At 34.5% G+C, this 26,783-nt stretch overlaps 1 protein-coding gene and 1 non-coding gene across 4 annotated transcripts; both read left to right on the top strand.

The window, feature by feature from the left end:
- The first annotated feature begins 3,910 nt into the window (after nt 1-3,910).
- LOC138314982 (autophagy-related protein 9A-like) lies at nt 3,911-25,998 on the top strand. 3 transcript variants are annotated; one of them, XM_069255670.1, is made up of 21 exons: nt 3,911-4,174; nt 5,243-5,404; nt 5,966-6,074; nt 8,482-8,625; nt 9,259-9,394; nt 9,858-9,960; nt 10,773-10,872; nt 11,236-11,285; nt 11,542-11,626; nt 12,096-12,195; nt 13,299-13,339; nt 13,610-13,672; nt 19,138-19,212; nt 19,555-19,664; nt 21,109-21,149; nt 21,569-21,703; nt 22,238-22,417; nt 22,839-22,922; nt 23,420-23,486; nt 24,035-24,159; nt 24,689-25,995. In XM_069255670.1, the coding sequence occupies exons 2-21, from the start codon at nt 5,275-5,277 to the stop codon at nt 25,226-25,228; spliced, it is 2,418 nt and encodes an 805-aa protein (XP_069111771.1). In that variant the 5' UTR covers nt 3,911-4,174; nt 5,243-5,274; the 3' UTR covers nt 25,229-25,995. The 3 variants fall into 3 exon arrangements, with proteins under 3 accessions (XP_069111771.1, XP_069111770.1, XP_069111772.1); XM_069255669.1 differs by having other exon boundaries at nt 3,912-4,093; nt 24,689-25,993; XM_069255671.1 differs by lacking the exons at nt 3,911-4,174; nt 5,243-5,404; nt 5,966-6,074; nt 8,482-8,625; nt 9,259-9,394 and adding an exon at nt 9,501-9,521 and having other exon boundaries at nt 24,689-25,998.
- LOC138317089 (U1 spliceosomal RNA) lies at nt 18,697-18,860 on the top strand. Its single transcript, XR_011207710.1, has one exon. It is a non-coding gene; the product is annotated as a U1 spliceosomal RNA (small nuclear RNA).
- Nucleotides 25,999-26,783: the final 785 nt, after the last annotated feature.

Here is a 26,783-nt window from a genome sequence, read left to right on the forward strand (position 1 = left end):
CTTGTGACCTCTATTTGGAGGTACCTATACAGTCAACAGTTGACCTCCATTTGGAGGTACCTATACAGTATGACAGTTGACCTCTATTTGGAGGTACCTATACAGTTTGACAGGTGACCTCTATTTGGAGGTACCTATACAGTTTGACATGTGACCTCTATTTGGAGGTACCTTAATACATAATGATACATAACTTCTATATGGAGGTACATATACACACTATGACTGTTGCCCTCTATTTGGGGAAATCTATACAGTATGACAGTTGACCTCTATTTGGAAATACCTATACAGTATGAAAGTTGAACTCTGTTGTGGAGATATCTATACAGTATGACAGTTGACCTCTATTTGGAGGTACCTATACAGTATGACATGTAACCTCTATTTGGAGGTACCTATACAGTTTGACATGTGACCTCTATTTGGAGGTACCTATACAGTATGACATGTGACCTCTATTTGGAGGTACCTATACAGTTTGACATGTGACCTCTATTTGGAGGTACCTCTACAGTATGACTGGTGACCTCTATTTGGAGGTACCTATACAGTTTGACATGTGACCTCTATTTGGAGGTACCTATACAGTTTGACATGTGACCTCTATTTGGAGGTACCTATACAGTTTGACATGTGACCTCTATTTGGAGGTACCTATACAGTTTGACATGTGACCTCTATTTGGAGGTACCTCTACAGTATGACTGGTGACCTCTAATTTGAGGTACCTAAACAGTATGACTGGTGACCTCTATTTGGAGGTACCTATACAGTTTGACATGTGATCTCTATTTTGAGGTACCTCTACAGTATGACAGATGACCTCTTTTTGGAGGTACCTCTACAGTATGACAGATGACCTCTATTTGGAGGTACCTAAACAGTATGACATGTGACCTCTATTTGGAGGTACCTAAACAGTATGGCATGTGAACTCTATTTGGAGGTACCTATACAGTTTGACATGTGACCACTATTTGGAGGTACCTTAATACATAATGATACATAACTTCTATATGGAGGTACATATACACACTATGACTGTTGCCCTCTATTTGGGGAAATCTATACAGTATGACAGTTGACCTCTATTTGGAAATACCTATACAGTATGAAAGTTGAACTCTGTTGTGGAGATATCTATACAGTATGACAGCTGACCTCTATTTGGAGGTACCTATACAGTATGACATGTAACCTCTATTTGGAGGTACCTATACAGTTTGACATGTAACCTCTATTTGGAGGTACCTATACAGTTTGACATGTGACCTCTATTTGGAGGTACCTCTACAGTATGACAGTTGACCTCTATTTGGAGGTACCTCTACAGTATGACTGGTGACCTCTAATTTGAGGTACCTAAACAGTATGACTGGTGACCTCTATTTGGAGGTACCTATACAGTTTGACATGTGATCTCTATTTGGAGGTACCTCTACAGTATGACAGATGACCTCTTTTTGGAGGTACCTCTACAGTATGACATGTGACCTCTATTTGGAGGTACCTAAACAGTATGACATGTGACCTCTATTTGGAGGTACCTAAACAGTATTGCATGTGAACTCTATTTGGAGGTACCTATACAGTATGACATGTGACCACTATTTGGAGGTACCTTAATACATAATGATACATAACTTCTATATGGAGGTACATATACACACTATGACTGTTGCCCTCTATTTGGGGAAATCTATACAGTATGACAGTTGACCTCTATTTGGAAATACCTATACAGTATGAAAGTTGAACTCTGTTGTGGAGATATCTATACAGTATGACAGTTGACCTCTATTTGGAGGTACCTATACAGTTTGACATGTAACCTCTATTTGGAGGTACCTATACAGTTTGACATGTGACCTCTATTTGGAGGTACCTCTACAGTATGACAGTTGACCTCTATTTGGAGGTACCTCTACAGTATGACTGGTGACCTCTAATTTGAGGTACCTAAACAGTATGACTTGTGACCTCTATTTGGAGGTACCTATACAGTTTGACATGTGATCTCTATTTGGAGGTACCTCTTCAGTATGACAGATGACCTCTTTTTGGAGGTACCTCTACAGTATGACATGTGACCTCTATTTGGAGGTACCTAAACAGTATGACATGTGACCTCTATTTGGAGGTACCTAAACAGTATGACATGTGACCTCTATTTGGAGGTACCTAAACAGTATGGCATGTGAACTCTATTTGGAGGTACCTATACAGTATGACATGTGACCTCTAGTTGGAGGTACCTATACAGTATGACAGGTGACCTCTATTTGAAGGTACCTAAACAGTATGTATGTGACCTCTATTTAAAGGTACCTATACAGCATGACAGGTGACCTCTAGTTGGAGATACCTATACAATATGACAAGAGACCTCTACATGGAGGTACCTATATAGTCAACAGTTGACCTCTATATGGAGGTACCTTACCTGGTAATAATACAGTACGACAGATTACCTCTATTTGAAGGTACCTATACATAATTATACATGACCTCTATTTGTACACATATATTGTATAACATGTGACCACTATTTGGAGGTACTTACACAGTACGACAGGTGACGTCTATTTGGCGGTATCTATACAGTCTGACATGTGACCTCAAGTTGGAGGTACATATATAGTATGACAGTTGACCCTTTGTGGAGGTAGCTATACAGTATGACATGTGACCCCTACATAGAGATAGCCATACAGTATGACAGCTGACCTCTATTTGGAGGTATCTATACAGTATGACAGCTGACCTCTATTTGGAGGTATCTATACAGTTTGACATGTGACCTCTATTTGGAGGTACCTATACAGTTTGACATGTGACCTCTATTTGGAGGTACCTATACAGTATGACAGTTGACCTCTATATGGAGGTACCTCTACAGTAGGACAGGTGACCTCTATATGGAGGTACCTATACAGTATGACAGGTGACCTCTATATGGAGGTACCTATACAGTTTGACACGTGACCTCTATTTGGAGGTACCTTAATACATAATGATACATAACCTCTATATGGAGGTACATATACACACTATGACTGTTGCCCTCTATTTGGGGAAATCTATACAGTATGACAGTTGACCTCTATTTAGAGGTACCTATACAGTTTGACATGTTACCTCTATTTGGAGGTACCTATACAGTTTGACATGTGACCTCTATTTGGAGGTACCTCTACAGTATGACATGTGACCTCTATTTGGAGGTACCTTAATACATAATGATACATAACCTCTATATGGAGGTACATATACACACTATGACTGTTGCCCTCTATTTGGGGAAATCTATACAGTATGACAGTTGACCTCTATTTGGAGGTACCTATACAGTATGAAAGTTGAACTCTGTTGTGGAGATATCTATACATTATGACAGTTGACCTCTATTTGGGGGTACATATGTACCTATATAATGACAGGTGACCTCTATATGGATGTGTCACAATATGACAGGAGCGTTTATACGGAGGTACCAATAAAATATGACTATTGATCTCTATTTGAAGTAAATTTTCATAATTAAAGACGGGCTCTATATGAAGGTATATTTATGCAGTACTGAATTTATTACACAGGCGATGTTGATACAGACAATTTGGATTACTTTAAACAAAGATTATCCAGATACATGTATTTGTCTAAATTTTATGTTTAGTTGAACAATTTTAATCATAGATTTTGATACTAAGAAACACATGGGTACCTAGTACACATGTGCGTCAAAAATAAACAATTTACATGCTTACTGCTTATGTCATACTATAGGAGAAATACGGTACCTTTCGTTTGACTCCGGAAACATTCGGGAATTTCCGTCTTATGCGTATAATAACATTTTGATCTCGGTTGCGTTGACGCTTACATTGAAAGTTGTGCCACACCTATAGCAGTCAAGCTCTCCGAAGACCTAACTTCAGCGAATCATTTCTATATTTTTGTTTTCATTTTGAGAAAGAAAGTAAACTTTGGAAATCTGTTGATATTTCAACGTAGTTTTGAAAAACTACCAAAATGTAAGAATACGCCAGGATTTCCCCACAGCTGTAATGTGATTTCTACGGAATGAAAGGTAAAGATACGTCGTCCTTCAACATTTTCAAAATATTGCATCGTCTGTTTACTCTCGTCAGCTGAGGGCATTTCCTAAGAGGTCAGCTGAACATCCATTTTTGGGCATTACGTATATATCTGAATGACAAGACAATATATTAATGTTAAATTAATTGTATACAACGGTATTAGAATTTACTGAATGAGAACAGAAAGTTGCCATATTTACCGAGAGTAGGATCTCGATGTCAAATTATATTACAGACGATGAATCATCGTTTGTTTATTGTGTTTATCACATTAACATGTGCTACTGTAGTCTGTCTGATATGTGGCCTGTTGACCATATAAAAAACTAACTATTTGTATTACAGTAGTATTATTTTTCTACACTTTCGGACCAAAATTCTGTCTAAGCACAGGAGTTCGACGTTCTGTCGATGTGTTTTTATATAGTATATAGGGGTATTTTTATATATATTCATACTATATATTATTGACAGAACGTCAAACTCCTGTGGTCAAAGTAAATTCTTCAGTAAATGTATAATCTCTCGATCAACATATATATATACAATTTTCCTTCATAAACATTGTTGAGCATTTTCCAACTGATTATTCATTGATAAAACACTTGCAAAATTGAGCTTATATGCTAAAAATTAGACCGCCTCAAAATGAGGATAAAAATATATCTTCCGTATGCTTATAATTATTCATCCACATTCTAGACAAGTAGCTATAGAGATTGATTCATTGTACGTAATTTTTTTTAGCATATTCTCTGATTTGGTTCCCAAAACAACATGGCTGTCAATTTACACTCCTCAATTTACATACAAATTGTATCGTAGAATGTCAAACCAGAAAAAGTCCTTTAACATAATTATGTCATTAACTTTGGATCAATGATAAAAATATCATATGATATCATATGTTTATACAGATCTGTCTTGTTCCAAATATATATATAATATTTATATTTAAAAAGTCTTTCAATAAATTTGTCAGCTCTATGTGTGTTAAATACGAAAACCAAACTCGTTTGTGTTACCATGTATCGTGCCGTAATTGCCTGTATGTACATAAACAGGAGCAGAGACCTTCAGTATAGTATGTATTTCATTTTGTAAATACATTTACACATATTTAACTAATTACATTTCAGGTTTTAATTGTACCTAAATAAATAAGAATGTGATGAGCAGTATGGCAGAGTATGAGACACAGTACCAGTCGTTAGCATCATACGATGAAGAGGAGGAGACAGATGAGAATGAGGCTCCAATCCATGACACCAACTTTATGATTCATGTTGTCCCAGAAAGTTGTAAGTGTATACAGTCTGTTTGTAATATATATAGTGTAGTAATATTTGAGTCACAGACGTAAACAATATATATATATATACTGTACTACCAGTGTTTCATTCAAGACTCCTAATTAATTAAGTGTTTTGTCATGTTGTCAAAGGTGGATCAATATACTATACATGTACAGTTTATATTTACAGAACTGTAAAAAAATAGATCACTTTCATTTGCATTTTGCAAGAGCTTGAGACTTTCAAAAATTTCAAATGTTTCTCAGAAATAATAGAAGGTCTTTCATATATTACATTAAAAAAATTAAAGAATAAATATGGCCTATGGGAAATTGCTTTTGGCTATACCATATCGTGGTATATATGCCAATAAATAAAAACAACCATTGAAAATTTATTATAGATTGATCATTGTAAATAAAAATTGATCAGGGCTTAATGTCAGTCTTTACACGAATGAAATGTACACTTAATTCTGTATTATATTATAGACTGTAAAGATTTTGAGACAACTGATGATAAGCTCACGATCACAAATAAATGATATGCTTATTTTGACGTTTGTAGCTCGCTGGAACCACATAGAGAATCTTGATGACTTTTTTGCAAGGGTCTACAACTTCCATCAAAGAGGAGGCTATTTGTGTATGGTGGTTGAGGACATTCTACAACTCATGTATGTATAGAGGTTTCCCAACAAGTAACTGTTGTTTATCATGTTTATCAAACTTGAGTTAGTTATTATATAATTTTCAAATTTCGAAAAGACACGAGCTTTAGCGAGTGTCTTTTTAAAATTTGAAAATTAACTAACGAGAGTTTAGATAAACATGATAAACAACAGTCACGCGTTGGGGAACTTGTTTATCCCATAACTTTAACTCCATACTTATACCGTGGTGACCATTTTCTCGTCTTCATTCGGGGAATCCTACCACCATACAGTGTGTAGTGATATCTTTCCGCTATAAAATATAGTGCCTAAAGAGGGAACCAATATTCTATTGTTTAATACTTTGAATAAGCAACTACCTTTAAACAGTAAATACAATGCTATTTAAAAGAAAATGTGCTTTGAAAAGTAGCCCGAAGTTGAGAGCCCATCGGAATCAAGATATCTTGGAGTTTAATCAGAGTCGTCGTAGGTGTTTACACACTGGAGTGTGTAAACATAAATGATATTACAAGGGTTTTCCGTTGTGAAACATGCATAGTTATGGGATAAGTATATATACCCGGGTATAGGCCAACCTCATGCTCTTTGGTACAAATTGTAAAAATATGTTTTGAATTTATTGAGGATAATTATATATAGATATAAATGTAAACTAGCAGATATTGAATATTTTTCATCAGTACGTGTATTATAAACAATAGGAGATTTCAGAAAAGATGGCGTGACATCACAGAAAGTTTACATCCGGGTCCTCAAAGGTACAACCACAGTATGGCGACTAATAAAAACAATAACAGATACGTACATCCCTGCTACACAATCGATATTTTGACAAAAGTATACACATTCATACTTGCAAATTCCGATTTTAAAATTGTTTCAGAGGTTACAGACAATTATATTTTCATATTTACAATTGTTTATTGCTAAATATATTTGTGTAGATTTAGTGTTGAAGCCAGCATGCGAAGCGGTGTCGGGCCGTCACAGTACCCATTTATTCTTCACAGGTAGAAATCCATGTTGTGAAAAAATTATGAATAGATAATCGATTTTATTGTGTAATGTTTATGTTATACATGAAAAAGCTGTTCACAACACTATTAAATATAATGAAATGTGAACCTACTTGCAAGACCACGGCCGCTCGTACATGGCTTCGCTGGTAGATCACCTCAGGCCACAGCCCATAGTTAGGAATTTAATAATATAAATACGTAATTACCAACACATATCTCGTTCTTTACCATGTATATTTTGTTTTAAAGGAATGCTACAAACCACTGTGTTACACTTATATGCAGATCTACGCAATGTTCAGTTTTAATGCTGTAGAGTTTATTTTTTAATTTCGGTCGCTTTTATTCCATGGGCTGCTAAGTGAAGTCTCAAATTGAAGTGATATTACTTTTAAATAATTCGAATACAAGTTATAGATAGTATGAATACAGATCGTAATAATAATGTAAATGGCGACCGGGACACATTGCGCACGGCTTCGGAAATCCTAAAATACTAAAAGTTTTGTTTAAAAATGTGATAAAAAGTAACTAAAAACCGACTCAGTTGTATGTCATAAACTAAATTACAAAATTTCTGACGAAAAAATTATCCAAAATACGTAAATTTTGTGACTCTGAAAAGGGACGAAATTCGAGATCTCGGCAGCACTGTATGTAATGGCTGCCGTGCGCTTGGGTAATCTATGAAAGCAAACTTTAATTTGGTCATAATCATAATCACACATCGTAAGGTGTTTTACCAAGTAAGACTAAGAAAACAGTAATCGCTTATTAAAATTTCAGTACGATATTTGCGGAACTTGGAATTTAATTTGTAATTTCAAGCTGATATTTGCAATATTCTGTCAATGTTTATACATAATGGCCACAATGTTTTTTTCTTGTGTCGGTCGAAAATAGAATATAAACATCGTAAAATATATGAATACCATATGTTTATATCTATATATTATTGTTAAATATTTTTATTTACACCTTTTAAAATTAAGATAAAACAACAATTCTCGGATTGCCGTACTATTTATTACAATAAAATGTAAACAAACATCGAAGCGGCTGTGTGTACAGATATACAGAGTTGTACCTTTGAGCGCCCGGATGTACCTTTGTGTGAGGTCATCGCCATCTTTTCTGAAATCTCCTATTTCTGTATTTCCAGGCCAAATAAATTTTGCTTTTTCTTGCTAATGATTTGTTTCCCGTCAGATATGTATCCACTGTTAAAAGCTTTGCATTTTTTACATTATGATTTTAATCATATAGACGATAAATTTATGAATTCCTCATTTTATTAATATTATCACAATTTCAAGTATTCCTCCTACCAATGAATAGTGAGTCACTTCCAAGATACACTTGTCATCTGAGATGTTTATACTTTACAGACAATTTCTATTTGTGGTGTGGTTCTCGACATTCCTAGCGTCTTGTGTTCGATATGATGTCCTGTTTGCTAATCAACCAAACATCACAAACCACAAGGTCACCATGCCAGAGTCCATTAGACCATTTGACCAGTGTCTGGCACAGTAAGTATACCAGTAATCTTGTGAAGTAATGTATTGCATATGGGTAGAATTATCTTTGTTTTAATTGGGGAATATTTTTCATCCATTTTTGGGAAGCAAATGTGAATGTTTTGTTCATGAATTCATGTAAATAATATAAAAAGTTTATATATATGAAAATATAATTAAAATAATTTTACTTCATTATAGGTTAATACAAGTTTTTCTTGCAAGAATGTTATTTTAACAATCACCACAGATAAATTAATTCAATTTGGAATTAAATTGTTTTAAGTAGAAAATTGCAAAATATGACCTGCTAAAATAAGCGACTTTTACAGTATATGTACAATGTAATACAATAGAATTACAATAACATAATTGAGGCTACAAATACATATGTGTATGAAATAAAGACAAGAGAGAAACGTGTGACATTTTATTCACTATCTATGCTAAATAGTAATTATATAAGGCGACCTAGAAATGACAATGAAAATTACAAATCATTATAATAGTATAGAACAATAGAGGAATTGAAGGTTTTCTTTTTTAGAATTTCACTGAGTTGTTTACCAGAGGTATTACTAATTGAAAATCTGTTATTTGTTAGAGGTATCATAGGCAGCAATAGTTTTGTATTGTGTGTTTCAGGTTTGACTTTGGTATAGTAGTGTCGCTCCTTGTAGCCTTGGTGTTCTGGATATTCAGGCTGATCAAGGTTGTCTACAACATTGTGAAATACACAGAGATCCGGTCCTTTTATATCCACGCCCTCAATATATCTGCAGTAAGTATTACAAATAAAATACAGAGATTCGTTCCTTCTATATCAACGCCCTCAATATATCTGCAATAAGTCTAACAAATTCACACAGATTTGTTCCTTCTATATCCACGCCCTCAATATATCTGCAGTAAGTATAACAAATAAAATACAGAGATATGGGCAGTGATGGCTGAGTGGTTAAGATGCCTTGACATTTACTACAAGCCCTCCACCTCTGGGTCACAAGTTTTAATCCTATGTGGGGCAGTTGCCAGTTAATGGCCACTGGTCGATGGTTTTTCTGCAGATGAATATCCGTCTATCTGAACTAAAATATCAAATGACATTTGTTTCCAACGTAAAAATACAATGATTATCATTAATTTACATCTAAAACATTGATAGAGGGGATCTATGACTGAAGGGTAAAGGTATCTGGAATTCAAGGATTCCAAAAAAAATGATAAATATTTGTTATTTTCAGGCTGAACTACCCAACATGACATGGCATGAGGTACAGAGATGTCTGTTAGAGGTTCAGAAGGAACAGCAGATGTGTATCCACAAACAAGAACTCACAGAGTTAGGTAAGGCTCATATCCACAAACAGGAACTCACAGAGTTAGGTAAGGCTCATATCCACAAACAGGAACTCACAGAGTTAGGTAAGGCTCGTATCCACAAACAGGAACTCACAGAGTTAGGTAAGGCTTGCATCCATACACAGGTACTCACAGAGTTAGGTAAGGCTCATATCCACAAACAGGAACTCACAGAGTTAGGTAAGGCTCATATCCACAAACAGGAATTCACAGAGTTAGGTAAGGCTCATATCCACAAACAGGAACTCACAGAGTTAGGTAAGGCTCGTATCCACAAACAGGAACTCACAGAGTTAGGTAAGGCTCATATCCACAAACAGGAACTCACAGAGTTAGGTAAGGCTCATATCCACAAACAGGAACTCACAGAGTTAGGTAAGGCTCGTATCCACAAACAGGAACTCACAGAGTTAGGTAAGGCTCATATCCACAAACAGGAACTCACAGAGTTAGATAAGGCTTGTATCCACAAACAGGAACTCACAGAGTTAGGTGAGCTGAAATTTTATGAAGTAAGCATTATACTTTATTTGTTTTAATTTGTGAGTAAGAATTAAAATGTCATGAAGAGTTCTTGAAAGCTTTTTATGACATAGCATGCAATATGAAGATTCTGCTGTTAAAATATATCAAAGAACATTTTTCATTGCCTCCTTGAATCTTTAAATCATGTCACATGCCATTTAATTAAGGGTTGAAGGCTTTTGAGGGCCAAATATAGCATTGTGAATATCCTGATACCTCTGAATTATGATGTACTGTAGACACTAATATGTACTGATATGTTTGTTTTTCAGATCTTTATCATAGAATTCTGAGATTTAAGAATTACATGGTAGCAATGGTAAACAAATCCTTACTCCCGGTGAAGTTTAAGGTGCCTTTCGTAGGAGACTAGTAAGTACTTCATATAGCAAATTTGTTCCAGCATAATCAAATTTAAGAAGGGTTGATATAATTACCAAATACCAAATTTACCGGTAGACATAATACAGTAAAAAATAACCCCTACCCTCCCCCCAAAAAAATGGAATTTGAAGAATATTGGATGAAAAGTAAGAGAAAGCTATCTAAAAATTTTCAGTATTCTGATAAATGGAATTCCATGTATTGGCCTGAACAGAGAATTTTCATTTCAAAAGTTAAAAGATACCGGTAGCAATCAATTTCAATAACATTTTGGTAGCTAAAATGATTTGTAAGTGTTAGGACGTTTACTTACTTACAGTGATGTAAAGATTATGACTATTTTTATTGCAGTGCTTTTCTAAGTACAGGACTGAAGTATAATTTAGAGCTCATATTGTTCTGTAAGTATTATTTCTTTACTGTGAAATTTTCTGACTTCTGATTATGTTCTCAGGTTTGTAGGGTAACAAAGTTGTAGAAATTAAAATGAACAGCCTTGAAAATAATACTACTCTAATTAATAAGGTTGGTTAAAGCTTAACTCTCATGGTTATTGTTAAGCAATTGATCTGAAGAAATGCTATTAAAGGGAAAACATCATACATCACTTTCGAGAAGTATGTTTAATAACCCAGATTTTTTCATTATGATTTATAGGGGGACCATGGTCACCATTTGAAAATAATTGGAAGTTAAAAGAAGATTTTAGACAAAGTCATCAAAGGAAGCATTTAGCAGAAATGTAAGTGTCTGGTATCAATAAGAATTTATTCCGTTGCTTTGATTAAATGAAAGTAGATTTCTATGTTGAAAAAAAATATAAATCAAACATCAAAATGAATTGTTTCTCATTCATATCCATTTTCAAATTAATACAGCATTTGTAAAGCTATTTTTAGACTACCACAGTAAAGAGGGGATAAAAACCCTTTATATATTTCATTATGAAAAGAACCAAAACTGGAAAAGTGGATCATAAATGCAGGCATTATGGGGATTTATCAATACTGTTAACCATCTTGATATTCAAGTTAAATTAATTCAAATATTTAGAATGTAATGTATTGTTCAGATACATGCTGCAAATTAAACAAGTTATGAAAGTCACTGCTAAATGGGATTAAATTGGATATTCATTAAGAAATAAATTGTATTTTTCTTATTTGCGATTGAAAATCATAATGATTTAATCTATGATGATTTCTTTACAGGTTATCTAAAAGAATTTTATGGATAGGTATAGCTAATCTAGTGTTAAGTCCTCTTATCTTCCTATGGCAAATACTCTACTCCTTCTTCAGGTATGCAGAGGTAAGTTTCTACACCTGTCTGTGATTTTTGAGTGAGATAGCACTATTGAATCACTATTAATTACACACTATCACAAGGAGACAAATCTGCTGCAGCTACAAGTGACATTTTTTGTGTTGATTAAAGGCCCATTCATCTAGAGAAATTCTGCTGCTTTGTCTCAATTTCTTGAGTATACTTTCCCATTTCAAGAAAAAGTCTTTTAGATATGCTTATTTCAAGAAAGAGAAATGTATTATTTTCCCCATTTAAAGGTACTGGCCCTTGAAATTATTGATTATGAAAATCACTGAGCCATCTTAATTACCATGCTCACACTTTTGCCATTTTGAAGCATGTCACGTATACATTAGGTCATCCTAATAGGATCTAAATTATGAAAGCAATTCAATTTATTTATTTAAGCTCACCTGGCCCGAACGGCTAGTGAGCTTATGTCATGGCGTCCGTCGTCCCTCCGTTCGTCAACATTTCCTTTAAATTGCTACTAGTCACAGAGTTCTGCATGGAAAGTAACCAAATTTGGCCAGAAACATCCATGGGGGAAGGGGAACAGGGTTTGTATAAATTTTGGCTCTGACCTCCCCGAGAACAGGAGGGACAGGGCCCAATAGGGGAAATAGAGGTACATGTAAATCTTTTAAATCCCTACTAGCAATAGAGTTCTGCATGGAATGTACCCAAATTTGGCCACAAACATCCTTTGGGGAAGGGGAACAGAGTTAGTATAAATTTTGGCTCTGAACCCCCAGGGGCAGGAGGGGCAGGGCCCAATAAGGGAAATCCTTTAAATTGCTACTAGTCATAGAGTTATACATGGAATGTAACAAAATTTGGTGGCCAGAAACATCCCTGGAGAAAAGGGAACAGAGTTTGTATACATTTTGGCTTTGACAAATACCAAAGTTATTAAGAAATCATTTTAAATATTCTTTGATATAACTTAATTTCAACTACATCTACAAATACTAACAATATCGGGGTAGAATCTAACTTGACTTTTTGTTGATAGTTACGTATAGTGTGGCTTTAAAACTACTTGCATACACTTTTCATTCTGATGTCGTAGAAGTAACTTCATTGTTGTTATATTTATTTTTCAGCTGATCAAAAGACAGCCTGGCATTCTAGGAGCAAGGCGATGGTAGGTATTATTGTTATTTTGATCAGATTGTTTTGTGAAATATCGTTACAGGACTTGTATGTCAAATTGCCCATGATACCAAATTGATAAAATAACCTGTTTCTGACAAAAGGAAGAGAAGTTTTTTCTAGATAAACTTATTCTTTCATATTTTAGACTTTAAAAACCAATAATCTAGATTTAAAAGTGATTGCTCTGATCAGTATTTCATCAGTTTGTGTTTAACAAGTATATGTGCATTCTGGTCATAAACTTTTATCTTCTTTCCAGGTCTAATTATTCCCGGTTGTACTTAAGACATTTTAATGAGCTGGACCACGAATACAATGCAAGGTAAATCCAAAGTCATTAGAAACATAAGGAGTGTTGTAAATTAGTAATGTTGAAAGGAGGGGAAGCACTGTCCTACCACCCATCAAACAGGAAACAGAAAATTCTAAAGAAAGACTGGGTACCGTTATTTACACCTTCCAAATGGTAACCAAACATCTGATTCAAAATCACCTTCCATGGTCAGTCCTTTTGTGTGTTTGCAAGGATTAAAAAGAAATCACCTGTGGTCTCCCTTTGGTCCCTAGCTATATATGCATATTGCATTTTGAGACTCATCCAAAAACACCATAGCTAACAGGCAACCATCTTAGATATTGACAAGATATTAATACAGCTGATTCCAATATGATAGAACACCCAATGTATATATGTTACACACCAATGCATGCTTGTATCCGATTAGCATTTTAGCTATCCGATAACTGCCATATACATTTCATACAGCAAAAATACTCCTCAAAGTAATGAAATTCATGTACTTACGTTCGTCTTAACATATAGTATAGAGTATATATATATGCTTTCACAAGAGCGCAATTTTGTAATGAAATTAAAAGTGTTACGACAACAGTGTTGTTATCGGAAACTGGGTCGTAACTAAAACGCTTATAGGTGTCACTTGGCTTCTATGCAAATATTCCAGTTAGCATAATGTGCGCAAGTGCCGTGTGCAAAAGAAACCTTGTGCAGGAAGTAGGCCTACTTTGACATTGTAAGTGTTTACATCGATATATCCATTCATCGTTATGGTTTTATTAAAAACAAATAAAAAGAAATCTGATTCAAATTAATAATTCTTTGTGTGAAATGAGTGTTTCCTGAAAGATATGAACAATTGTTATGGAATCCAGACGAAGTATGACAAATTCATGGCATCGATGTACGACTGAAACATAACTTAAACAGCTACAAAATTGTACTTTTTTTCCGGTTACGGTTCGGTTTATCAGATCCGGTTAACCGGTTGGCATTTTTACTAACCGTTACAGCACTAGAAATTCCAGTCGCTTGCGGCGTGTTGTCATATGGACAACCAACTAACCAGTAACAGCAAATCAAAAAGTTCCATCTATAAACCTGTTATACAAAGATAAATACAACACACCAATCCTTTTTAAATATTTATCTCCAGAGAAAGGCATTTGCCTGAGATATTAAATAGGACTCTGCGTCCGTGCATGAGTCTGTCCATTAACAATTCTTGTTACTGCTATTTCTTAGAAAGCACTGACAAGTTCTTTTTATCCCCGCCCAACGAAGTTGGCGGGGGATATACAAATGGTTCCGTCCGTCCGTCCGTCCGTCTGTCCGTCCGTCCGTACGAATGGTTTCCGGAGCATAACTCTAAAACAAGTAGAGATATTTCCACGAAACTTCATACACACATTGGTCTTATGGTCTAGTAGTGCCTTTTGCTATTTTTAGGTTTTCACTTTTTGCATTTTTTCCGTAACCATGGAAACATTGCTGAAAATATCATATTTTTGTACCAGGTTCGTTTCCGGAGCATAACTTTAAAACCAGCAGAGATATTTCCACGAAACTTCATAGACACATTGGTCTTATGGTTTAGTAGTGCCTTTTGCTATTTTAAGGTTTTCACTTTGTGTACTTTTTTCTGTAACCTTGGAAACATTGCTGAAAATGGCAGATTTTTGTGTAAGAATCGTTTCCGGAGCACAACTCTAAAACCAGCAGAGATATTTCCATGAAACTTCATAGACACATTGTTCTTATGGTCTAGTAGTGCCTTTTGCTATTTTTAGGTTTTCATTTTTTGCACTTTTTCCGTAACCATGGAAACATTGCTGAAAATATCATATTTTTGTACCAGGTTCGTTTCCGCAGCATAACTGGAAAACTAGTTGAGATATATGCAGGGAACTCCATAGGCACATTAGTCTTATGGTCTAGTAGTGCCTTTTACTATTTTAAGAATTTCACTTTTTGTACTTTTTTCTGTAACCATGGAAACATCGCTGAAAATGGCAGATTTTTGTGTGAGAATCGTCTCCGGAGCACAACTCTAAAACCAGCAGAGATATTTCCATGAAACTTCATAGACACATTGTTCTTACGGTCTAGTAGTGCCTTTTGCTGTTTTTAGGTTTTCACTTTTTGTGCTTTTTTCTGTAACCATAGAAACATTGCTGAAAATATCATATTTTTGTAGCAGGTTCATTTCCGGAGCATAACTCTAAAACAAGCAGAGATATTTCCACGAAACTTCATAGACACTTTCTTTTTATGGTCTAGTAGTACCTTTTGCTATTTTTCTGTTTTCATTTTTTGCACTTTTTCCGTTACCATGGAAACATTGCTGAAAATATCATGGTAAATGGTAAATGTTACTTTGCAAAACTCCACCCATCTTTGTGTATATAGTCTAATATAAATGTCAAGGCTGTATACCTGATTCAACAATTGCAGCCCCGCTCTACTTGAATAATACTCCATCTTTCTTTAGCTCAACTTCCTTTTTCCTGTTTTTTTTTCATACACATAAGTCTCCACAATCAAACTTACTTCAGCTTTCATATCTCCATTGGCGGGGGATCTGAATGACTATGTCCTTTTTCAAATAATATGTAGGTTCCCCTAGGAACCTAATTGTGCATATTGGATTTTAGGACAAATCGGTCAATAAGATGGCCGCCAGGCAGCCATCTTGGATTTGATTGTTAAAGTTTGTTACTGCTATTTCTCAGAAAGTACTGAAGGGATTTTTTCTCAAATTTTATATGTAGGTTCCCCTAGGGACCTTGTTGTGCATATATTGCATTTTGGGACTGATCGGTCGACAAGATGGCTTACCGGGCCGGCGGCTGCCATCTTGAATTTTGATAGTTAAAGTTTGTTACTGCTTTTTCTCACCAAGTACTAAGGAACCTTTACATGTTCCCCTAAGGCCCTTGTTGTGCATATTGTATTTTGGGACTGATCTGTCAACAAGATGGCTGAACAGCCAACATCTTGAATAGGGTCCATATAGGCCATAAATTTACATTATTCATTTTTGGAGCGATTGGTCGTCAAGATGCATGGCTGAGAGACCGCCATCTTGGATTTTTAAAGGTGAAGTTTGAAAACAGAGAAAAGATCCCTCTTTCAATAGTCATACAAAGTTCATTTTTTGGTGGGGCACCAAGATCCCTCTGGGATTTCTTGTCAATAATATGATAATGACAGTATTTGAAAATTTTGGATTGAAGGCATCAATTCATGCAAACCTAGCAGACATAAATGAAGACTTGGACAATTTAAAGTGAATAGTCGGGCAAAGAAAACCAGTCTAAATGCGTTTATTGGCCTTCCAGAAGTTCTCACATATTAATACGACGGTCAAGTTCTGCTTAGTTTCCCAGTTCTGACCATTAAAGTAAAGAAAAGTTGAAAGCATTGAAAGCGAGGCTGCGTGGAAATGTAACCACGGACATAGTGAGCCGGGAGGACGTTTTAGAATTTCTATACTTTAAATTAATTTCTTCGTACGCAGACAGATTTTGACGAGAGATTTTATTTTTCCATTTCATAAGAAATTATACTGGATACATTCACACCATTTTACCGACTTTAGCCATCCTTGCCCGACTGTTCACTTTAACCACTAATAAATCAAATTGTGCTTTTGGCCATTTCCGAAGTTTGAATGGCACTGCTGACTGCTAGTTTACAACTTTGACTGTTTTTTCAGTTTATGATTTTGCAAAATCATGGAAACGTTAATATTGTATGATGTGATTGGGGATGCTGCATGCAATATAACCAAAGACAGGCTGACATGGGTGAATGAGAAGCAAAAGCTTTTGTTGAAATAAATGTAATAATACTTGCATGGCCTGAATGTTGTGTTATACACTTTTAGTTAAAACTGATACAGTATATAGATATAAGAAATTATATTGTTTTCAAAACTAGTACAATATTTTCATATCTCCAAAAGCAAAAAAGGAAGAATGAAAAACTTAAAATTTCCCTTTTGTGGCAGGGTATATATTAAAATTGGGTTTTTGTATTTTTTCCGATTAAATAATTTTGGGAGTGCATATTGAATGTCAAGCAATGTATGTGATGTCATATATGTGCTAATGTTCTTTTCACTGGTTTCAGTAAGTAAGAAATATAGCAGACAAAGTTGGATTATTATATTTGTTGATAATCATGCATATGTTAGGCGGTTATTGTTGGCATGGAGCAAAAAGGATATAATTTGACTCCAGATTTTTTTATTTTGAATAAAAAGAATTACTGGTATTACTTTGAATAATTGTTCTTTTTAAACTTGACAACAATAAGTAATTTTCATCTTTAGCAAAAATTGATCATAACATATAATACGATCAATAATCCTATACAGGATATAAAGGTCTACAAACATGACAAATAAATAATCTCAATCATATTTTCATGTGTGAATAATTAATTGTTATTTGTTTTTATACTAAATCCGACTTTCTGATTGGCAGATTATTTTTCTTCATAGCTACTAAATAAGAAAAAATCTGTTTTATTATTATTTGCAAACTTTTGTGAGAATTTGCTATACGGATTCACACAATTTGCAAACAAAATTTCTTTCATAACCCAATGAAGTTAAAAAATGTAGTGATAAATTATACTGAGTTTAACTGAATGAGGTCAAGCATTACAAACATCGTATACATAGTGATAGCTGAACTGCTAACACTACACATGCAGTTACTTCCACTTGACTTAGCGGCTGTATAGGTTATAGTGTAATACAAGTTCTGTCACTAGGTGGCGGTAGTGGGCTATTATAAACAATTTACACAGTAATAAAAGGAAATTCTAATAAAATGTCATATTTCATCAGATTTTTTTTATACATTGATTCACAGAAAAATTTAAAATGCTATTGCAAAGACATTAATAATTTTCTTTGCCTTTGTATATAATATTTTTTTGGATAAAATACAATTGTTATCTAGCGTATGCTAACAAGTGTTAGATGGATTGTGATATCTCTTCTGTAGTATATAGTGTATAACCAGGCTCCACAAATCATACTTACCTGGTACAGGGGATACCGTGATCAGCAAGGCGGTTCCCCCAGGTCGAGGCCCTTCCATTGCACTCCGGTCGGGCTGAACCCTGCGATAATCCCAAATGCGGATTACTCGGGTACGCTATTTTTTAGTGTGGGGGTCTGCGTTCGCGCTAACCCCTGACCATAAACAATGAAAAATCAATGCCACCTCTCTTACACACATCCCCTATTGCACAAAAACATTTATTTAATATGCACCATTTCTTAAAATTTTACGAAGCTAGAATTTTATAAGACGCTGCATTTAAATCTATATAAAACATAGAAAGTACATTTATAGATATTCAGATATAACTCAACAATTTTAATTGTAGACACATGTATGATTATTAGTACTGAAATCAGATACAAGTTTTTCTTTTCAAGAGTCAAACAACCTGTTTTTGATTCTTTTCAGATTAAACAGAGGGTATCCAGCTGCTAATATGTACATGAATATTTTCACCTCTCGAATCACCATCATTTTGGCAAAGTAAGTCCTGTTTTCAAGGCTGTGTATCTTAGTCTTTTTAATGTAGGGATAAAATTTAAAAACAAATTAATTAACTTAAAAAGTCAATCCCACTTAATTGCTTTACTATTTTGATGAAAAAAACGGCCCTTAATGCTGTAAGTTAGCCGAATTGACTTTTGCAACATCTCACAATATCAACTTAATTTAATCAAAGAAATGATCGCAGAAATAATGTCAGATGTCCTAAATGAAGTTTACTACCTCAAGTACTTTTTCATAACAAAAGATTTAATTATGAATTAAAGAAGAATGAATTATTTTTGATAATATTTGCTGAAATGTTGAGACTCTATGTTACAGAAATGTCGCCTTCTTTGCGGGGTCTATACTGGCTGTACTGGTGGTCCTGTCTGTGTATGACGAGGATGTGCTGAGCGTAGAACATGTTCTTACTACCATCTCACTGGCAGGTCAGATTCTCATACAAGGTCATAGATCAAAATCTATATATGTATGTATAGCAGGTCAGAGCTCAAATTCTCATACAAGGTCATAGATCAAAATTTATATATGTGTGTATAGCAGGTCAGAGCTCAAATTCTCATACAAGGTCATAGATCAAAATTTATATATGTATGTATAGCAGGTCAGAGCTCAAATTCTCATACAAGGTCATAGATCAAAATTTATATATGTGTGTATAGCAGGTCAGAGCTCAAATTCTCATACAAGGTCATAGATCAAAATCTATATATGTGTGTATAGCAGGTCAGAGCTCAAATTCTCATACAAGGTCATAGATCAAAATCTATATATGTGTGTATAGCAGGTCAGAGCTCAAATTCTCATACAAGGTCATAGATCAAAATCTATATATGTGTGTATAGCAGGTCAGAGCTCAAATTCTCATACAAGGTCATAGATCAAAATCTATATATGTGTGTATAGCAGGTCAGAGCTCAAATTCTCATACAAGGTCATAGATCAAAATTTATATATGTGTGTATAGCAGGTCAGAGCTCAAATTCTCATACAAGGTCATAGATCAAAATTTATATATGTGTGTATAGCAGATCAAAGCTCAAATTCTCATACAAGGTCATAGATCAAAATTTATATATGTGTGTAATAGCAGGTCAGAACTCAAATTCTCATACAAGGTCATAGATCAAAATTTATATATGTGTGTATAGCAGATCAAAGCTAAAATTGTTCAAAAACGTATTTATAATTTGAAATACAAAAGATATTTAATTTTGTTATATTATGTGAATTACAGAATTAGTTCAAAAACATATTTATAATTTGAAATACAAAAGATATCTAATTTTGTTATATTATGTGAATTACAGAATTAGTTCAAAAACATATTTATAATTTGAAATACAAAAGATATCTAATTTTGTTATATTATGTGAATTACAGAATTAGTTCAAAAACATATTTATAATTTGAAATACAAAAGATATCTAATTTTGGTATATTATGTGAATATCAGAATTGAGGTCAAATAAATTGATATTTTAATGTTTATAATTTGAAGTACAATTTTCATAACGCGTACAGTTGAATCATCTTTGAATTTATATCAGTTAAAAAACAGATGAAACATCAGATAAGTTAAAAAAAATTAGGAGGAGAAATAAGGAGAAAACAATTTACCGGTGAAGAATCGTGCATACATGATTGTAAAATAGCTGAATGTCTTATCAATGTTACTGAAGTTTGTTGATAAAACATATTTTTTTTTTATCCAAATTATCAGTTTTGGATATATTTTGTTAGGGTCCTGATAGCTAGTCCTTCAACTACATCCCTTTTGACTTACTTGGAGACCTCCATGCTGTGTTGTCGGAGGGTGTTAGTCTTTACTTGGTTGTTACTTTGTACTAATTGAACCATCATCTCTGACAGGTCTGGTTGTAACAGCATGTCGGGTCCTTATCCCAGACGAGGTAAGTCCTAGATATCAACATTTTTAAAAAAAAGTGTAAAAAAGATACCCTACAGCTGGAGTAGTTTTGAATATATAATTTAACTTTCTCAACATTTCACAGATCAAATTTTCACAATCATACCAATGTCCCACAAAATCATGAAAATTCATCATCACAAAATAACTAGCGATACAATATTCTTTTTATAATGCCAGATTATTCATAGCCTTTAACTACTCCAACTACTCTCAACTATTCTTTTAAAACGGTTAAAACTTGCTTTTATGAAAAGTATAATGTTACGCTCGCAAATACGTACATGAGGTCACAATCAATACCACAAGAGCAGATAACTCAGTAATATGCACATGCTGAATAAATTGTGTAGTGATGTAACATTTTTGTTAATGTGAAGCCTAACCATGATTTCTCTACAGCACATGGTGTACTGTCCAGAAGTACTGATGAGGAACATCCTCTCCCATATCCACTATATCCCTGACTACTGGAAGGGAAACGCTCATACCTACAAAGTCAGGGACGAGTTCGCTATCCTCTTCCAGTACAAACTTGTAAGTACCACACATATAGGGCATTTATATATACATAGGTTTTATTCAGTTTTACTAAAGGCAGTAAATGGGATATTTTGTTGTATTTATTGTCTCAAGGAAAACTTGAAAAAGGAATACGAGTCATTGCCAATTTAGTGTTACTAAGTACATTATACATGAAATAAATCACTTGGCTAAGAATTGAGGATTTAGGCCAGTGCTTAGTTCCAGTATACAAATAAATGTTTTTTATGGATGATCAATGTTTTTTTAAAATGTATTAAAAGGATAGAAATTGAACTTAACTTTTCATAGGGGAAAGAATAGGTGGGGAAAGGAAATAAATCGGTGGGAGATACAAAATGAAATATTGGATACCATAACAGATGTAATTGTAGGTAAAAGTTTTTCTAGAAAGAGTACATTGCAACCAGTGGTTTTGTCATAACTGAAATTCATAGTGAAACATGCTGAGTTATTGATACAATAGATCACTAAAGATGAACATGTCTTTTGATGTAAATCTAACGTGATATTTTGATCTGATTACAGTCCTACCTACTAGAGGAATTAGTTAGTCCCCTTGTGACACCATTCATACTGTGTCTGTCTCTCCGACACAAGTCTCTTGAGATTGTAGACTTCTTCAGGAATTTCACGGTGACCGTTGTTGGTGTAGGAGATGTGTGTTCCTTCGCTCAGATGGACGTGAGGAAACATGGTCATCCCGAGGTGAGTGGTCATTCCCTTATATAAGAGCCAGTGAAGTATCAAAATCCTGCTACTTGTGGACAAAATAAGTAACAATCTGCTCCTTTATCAAGAGACATGGAACACAAATATGGTCATGCAATATATAAATATACTTGACAGGGTAGATTACCTTGAAAATTTGACAAGCATTTTTTCTACATTTAAGAAATTATATATGTACTTCTTATTTATCATTTTTTTAATTTGTTTTCTGTAGATATACATTTTTGATGGAACCAGTGTTATCTGGAATACAGCTGTTGATTTTTGACCTGTATTGTATGCATATTGCTAACTCCCTTGAACATAACAGGAAATATCTTTTCAGACCGATAATAAATTCATAATTGATTTTCTTTAGAAGTTGATAATTTGAATACCTCATTCCTTGTCTACACAGTGGGCTCACAAAGTCGATACAGAGGCTAACCAATATAACCAGGCCGAGGACGGCAAAACAGAGTTATCCCTCATGCATTTCCATGTGAGTACAAATTATATACATTGTATCATTAATGTTTAAAACTACAAGAATACTATCATCCATTGTTGCCTTTCCATGTGAGTACAATGTACACCATTAATCCCTTGTGCAAGAATCTTGGTATTCCTTATGCATTTCCATATGCGTAAAACTCAAATCATACCAATTCTATGTAGAAATGCAAGAATCACTCTTTACAGTTCTTTTGTCAGTCTTCAGTCATTTATTACCAAACAAAGGAAAAATAATAATGATACATACTTATATGTATTATCGTAACTAAAATCATTTAATAGAAATTGTTATAAAATTACATAATGCTTTCTAAGACCCTCATACAATTATTACAGGTGAATCATGATACAATGATTAATGGTTGTTTTAATATAGGACAGGGATATACTGTCACACGATTCTGCCATTCCAGTCACATTAGTATTGAATTATATATATATTGTGTACCTTTTTGCTATTTCATGCTATTTTATGTGTCACAGCTAACAAACCCTGAGTGGAAACCACCAAACACAGGTGGAACTTTCATACAGACAGTCCGAGAGGAAGGTAGGGTAGCCTTGAATTACCCGATTGCTCAATTTTCATTGATTATAAATAGAGAAACTTTAAGTATATGTAATCAATAAAAATGCCATTGAAATGCTCAAAATTATAAAATGATTTCTTGTTCAATGTTTTGGAATTTTTTTCCATATTTTAGTCTGTATTACGCTCTGATAACCTAGCTAAGTTGATAGAAAGGCTAAATCATTTTTTGAGCAAAATTTGCAATTTGACTATTTTTACTTTCTGCTGATAAATATCACCAGTAGTGGTCAGCAAAATCACCATGGCAATAAGCAGATGATATGCTATTATGTTACATATAGTTTTAGAGCTTGAATTGATATCTTTTCAATACCATGTAAGTAGCAGTTGTATTTATTTTTAAGTAATGCTTTGCCTAATGATACATTTTTCAAATCTATTGACTTTCAGTAAATTACCAACAACTGCTAGTTGTTCAGGTTAAGGAGAATTAATGTTTATGTAATTCACTGTTTTAAATTTTTAAAAAGATTGATACTATTTTGTCTTGTTTATTCTTTTTGTAGCCCAAAAAGAGATGTCCTCCCTGGGTACAGCTCAGTCTGAAATGCCTGGTGTGATACAGGGAATGTTTAACTCACACTTGCCGAGTCTTGGACTGCTTCCCAGCACACTCAACCAAGGAATGGGGGTAGGCGTTATTCATATAGGACAGGGGTATCTTAAATGGTATAGCGGATGATTTTCACAATCTGGACTAGAAACAAGAAAATTAAACTGAAGCAATTTTAAAATTTGGCTTTAAGGATATATGTAATTAATTCATTTCTTAATTTCCTGTGGGTTGTCATCTTCAACTTTTGTGATCAAAGCAATATCATGTAAAACCACAAAACAAAACAAAAAACAAAAAAACCCCACAATCAAACAAAAACTGGGAATAGGGAATGGTAAGATACATTGACTCTACAATATGTGGTGGAAGGCAAAGATAACTTGTGTTTGTGTTGCATGTACATATTGGAAGGTGAAAGTCTGTTTTAGAATTATTAAGTAACTTTAAATGTACATATATAAGGTTCTAAAAATATTAAGTGACAACGTTTGAACTGTTTTCTTACAATCAGTTAATTTAAAACATGTAACAGAATATTAATTTTAAAAAGGTATATATTTTGCATTGTGTTAGTGTCATTAAGGTCTCTTACTATTCTTTGCAGTACAACAGTTTAGCATCAAGCGTAGCTATGCAGAGTACCTTGTATTCCCCAACTACAGCATCTGCTGCCCCTTCTGGAGCCTCTGGGGGCCATGGTCTACACCATAGACTTAAGGGAGGTATATCCCAAATTGAGGGGCCAATAGGAGGGGGAAATTATGGACTATTAAGTAGTATGACAAGCTCTGGCAGTTTACATGGTAGTGGTATAGGCATTATCCCACACAGTGGTCAACCTCGTGTGGACGAAGGCACCCTAGAGATGATGTCACACGACATGAATTTTAGTGCGTTGTACTTACATGACCTTAAATTCAAAAAGTCACGAGGTCAAAGTGGAGGTGAGGATATTCGTACACGTGGTGTATGGCATAGACAGGACAGTAATCAGCCACACGTTCCCATGGCTCACATACAGGAGACCGGGCTGGAGGTGAGTCAGGACATGTTACAGCCATCTACTGCTGCTGAGGAGAATGAACAATCTTTACCACACTTGTCTGGTCAGGCTAGGGGAGATAGCTACCATCCTCTGGAATAATGTTTCTTCACTGATACAAAACTTCACATCTGTCTGGTCAGGCTAGGGGAGATAGCTACCATCCTCTGGAATAATGTTCTTCACTGATACAAAACTTCACATCTGTCTGGTCAGGCTAGAGGAGAAAGCTTCCATCCATTGGAATAATGTCTGTTATACTTTGTCAGACTAGGGAATATAACTACTATCCATTGGAATAATGTTTGTTATACTTTGTCAGACCAGGGGAGATAACTACTATCCATTGGTATGATGTCTGTTATACTTTGTCAGACCAGGGAAGATAACTACTATCTATTGGAATAATGTCTGTTATACTTTGTCAGACCAGGGAATATAACTACTATCTATTGGAATAATGTCTGTTATACTTTGTCAGACCAGGGAAGATAACTACTATCTATTGGAATAATGAATGTTATACTTGTCAGACCAGGGAATATAACAACTATCCATTGGTATGATGCCTGTTATACTTTGTCAGACCAGGGGAGATAACTACTATCTATTGGTATGATGTCTGTTATACTTTGTCAGACCAGGGAAGATAACTACTATCTATTGGAATAATGTCTGTTATACTTTGTCAGACCAGGGGAGATAACTACTATCTATTGGAATAATGTCTGTTATACTTTGTCAGACTAGGGAATATAACTACTATCCATTGGAATAATGTCTGTTATACTTTGTCAGACCAGGGAAGATAACTACTATCTATTGGTATGATGTCTGTTATACTTTGTCAGACCAGGGAAGATAACTACTATCTATTGGAATAATGTCTGTTATTCTTTGTCAGACCAGGGAATATAACTACTATCTATTGGAATAATGTCTGTTATACTTTGTCAGACCAGGGAATATAACTACTATCCATTGGAATAATGTTTGTTATACTTTGTCAGACCAAGGGAGATAACTACTATCCATTGGTATGATGTCTGTTATACTTTGTCAGACCAGGGAAGATAACTACTATCTATTGGAATAATGTCTTTTATTCTTTGTCAGACCAGGGAATATAACTACTATCTATTGGAATAATGTCTGTTATACTTTGTCAGACCAGGGAAGATAACTACTATCTATTGGAATAATGAATGTTATACTTGTCAGACCAGGGAATATAACAACTATCCATTGGTATGATGCCTGTTATACTTTGTCAGACCAGGGGAGATAACTACTATCTATTGGTATGATGTCTGTTATACTTTGTCAGACCAGGGAAGATAACTACTATCTATTGGAATAATGTCTGTTATACTTTGTCAGACCAGGGGAGATAACTACTATCTATTGGAATAATGTCTGTTATACTTTGTCAGACTAGGGAATATAACTACTATCCATTGGAATAATGTCTGTTATACTTTGTCAGACCAGGGAAGATAACTACTATCCATTGGTATGATGTCTGTTATACTTTGTCAGACCAGGGAAGATAACTACTATCTATTGGAATAATGTCTGTTATTCTTTGTCAGACCAGGGAATATAACTACTATCTATTGGAATAATGTCTGTTATACTTTGTCAGACCAGGGAAGAT

Source organism: Argopecten irradians, chromosome 2 (genome assembly GCF_041381155.1).
Source record: "Argopecten irradians isolate NY chromosome 2, Ai_NY, whole genome shotgun sequence".
NCBI classification, from domain to species: domain Eukaryota; kingdom Metazoa; phylum Mollusca; class Bivalvia; order Pectinida; family Pectinidae; genus Argopecten; species Argopecten irradians.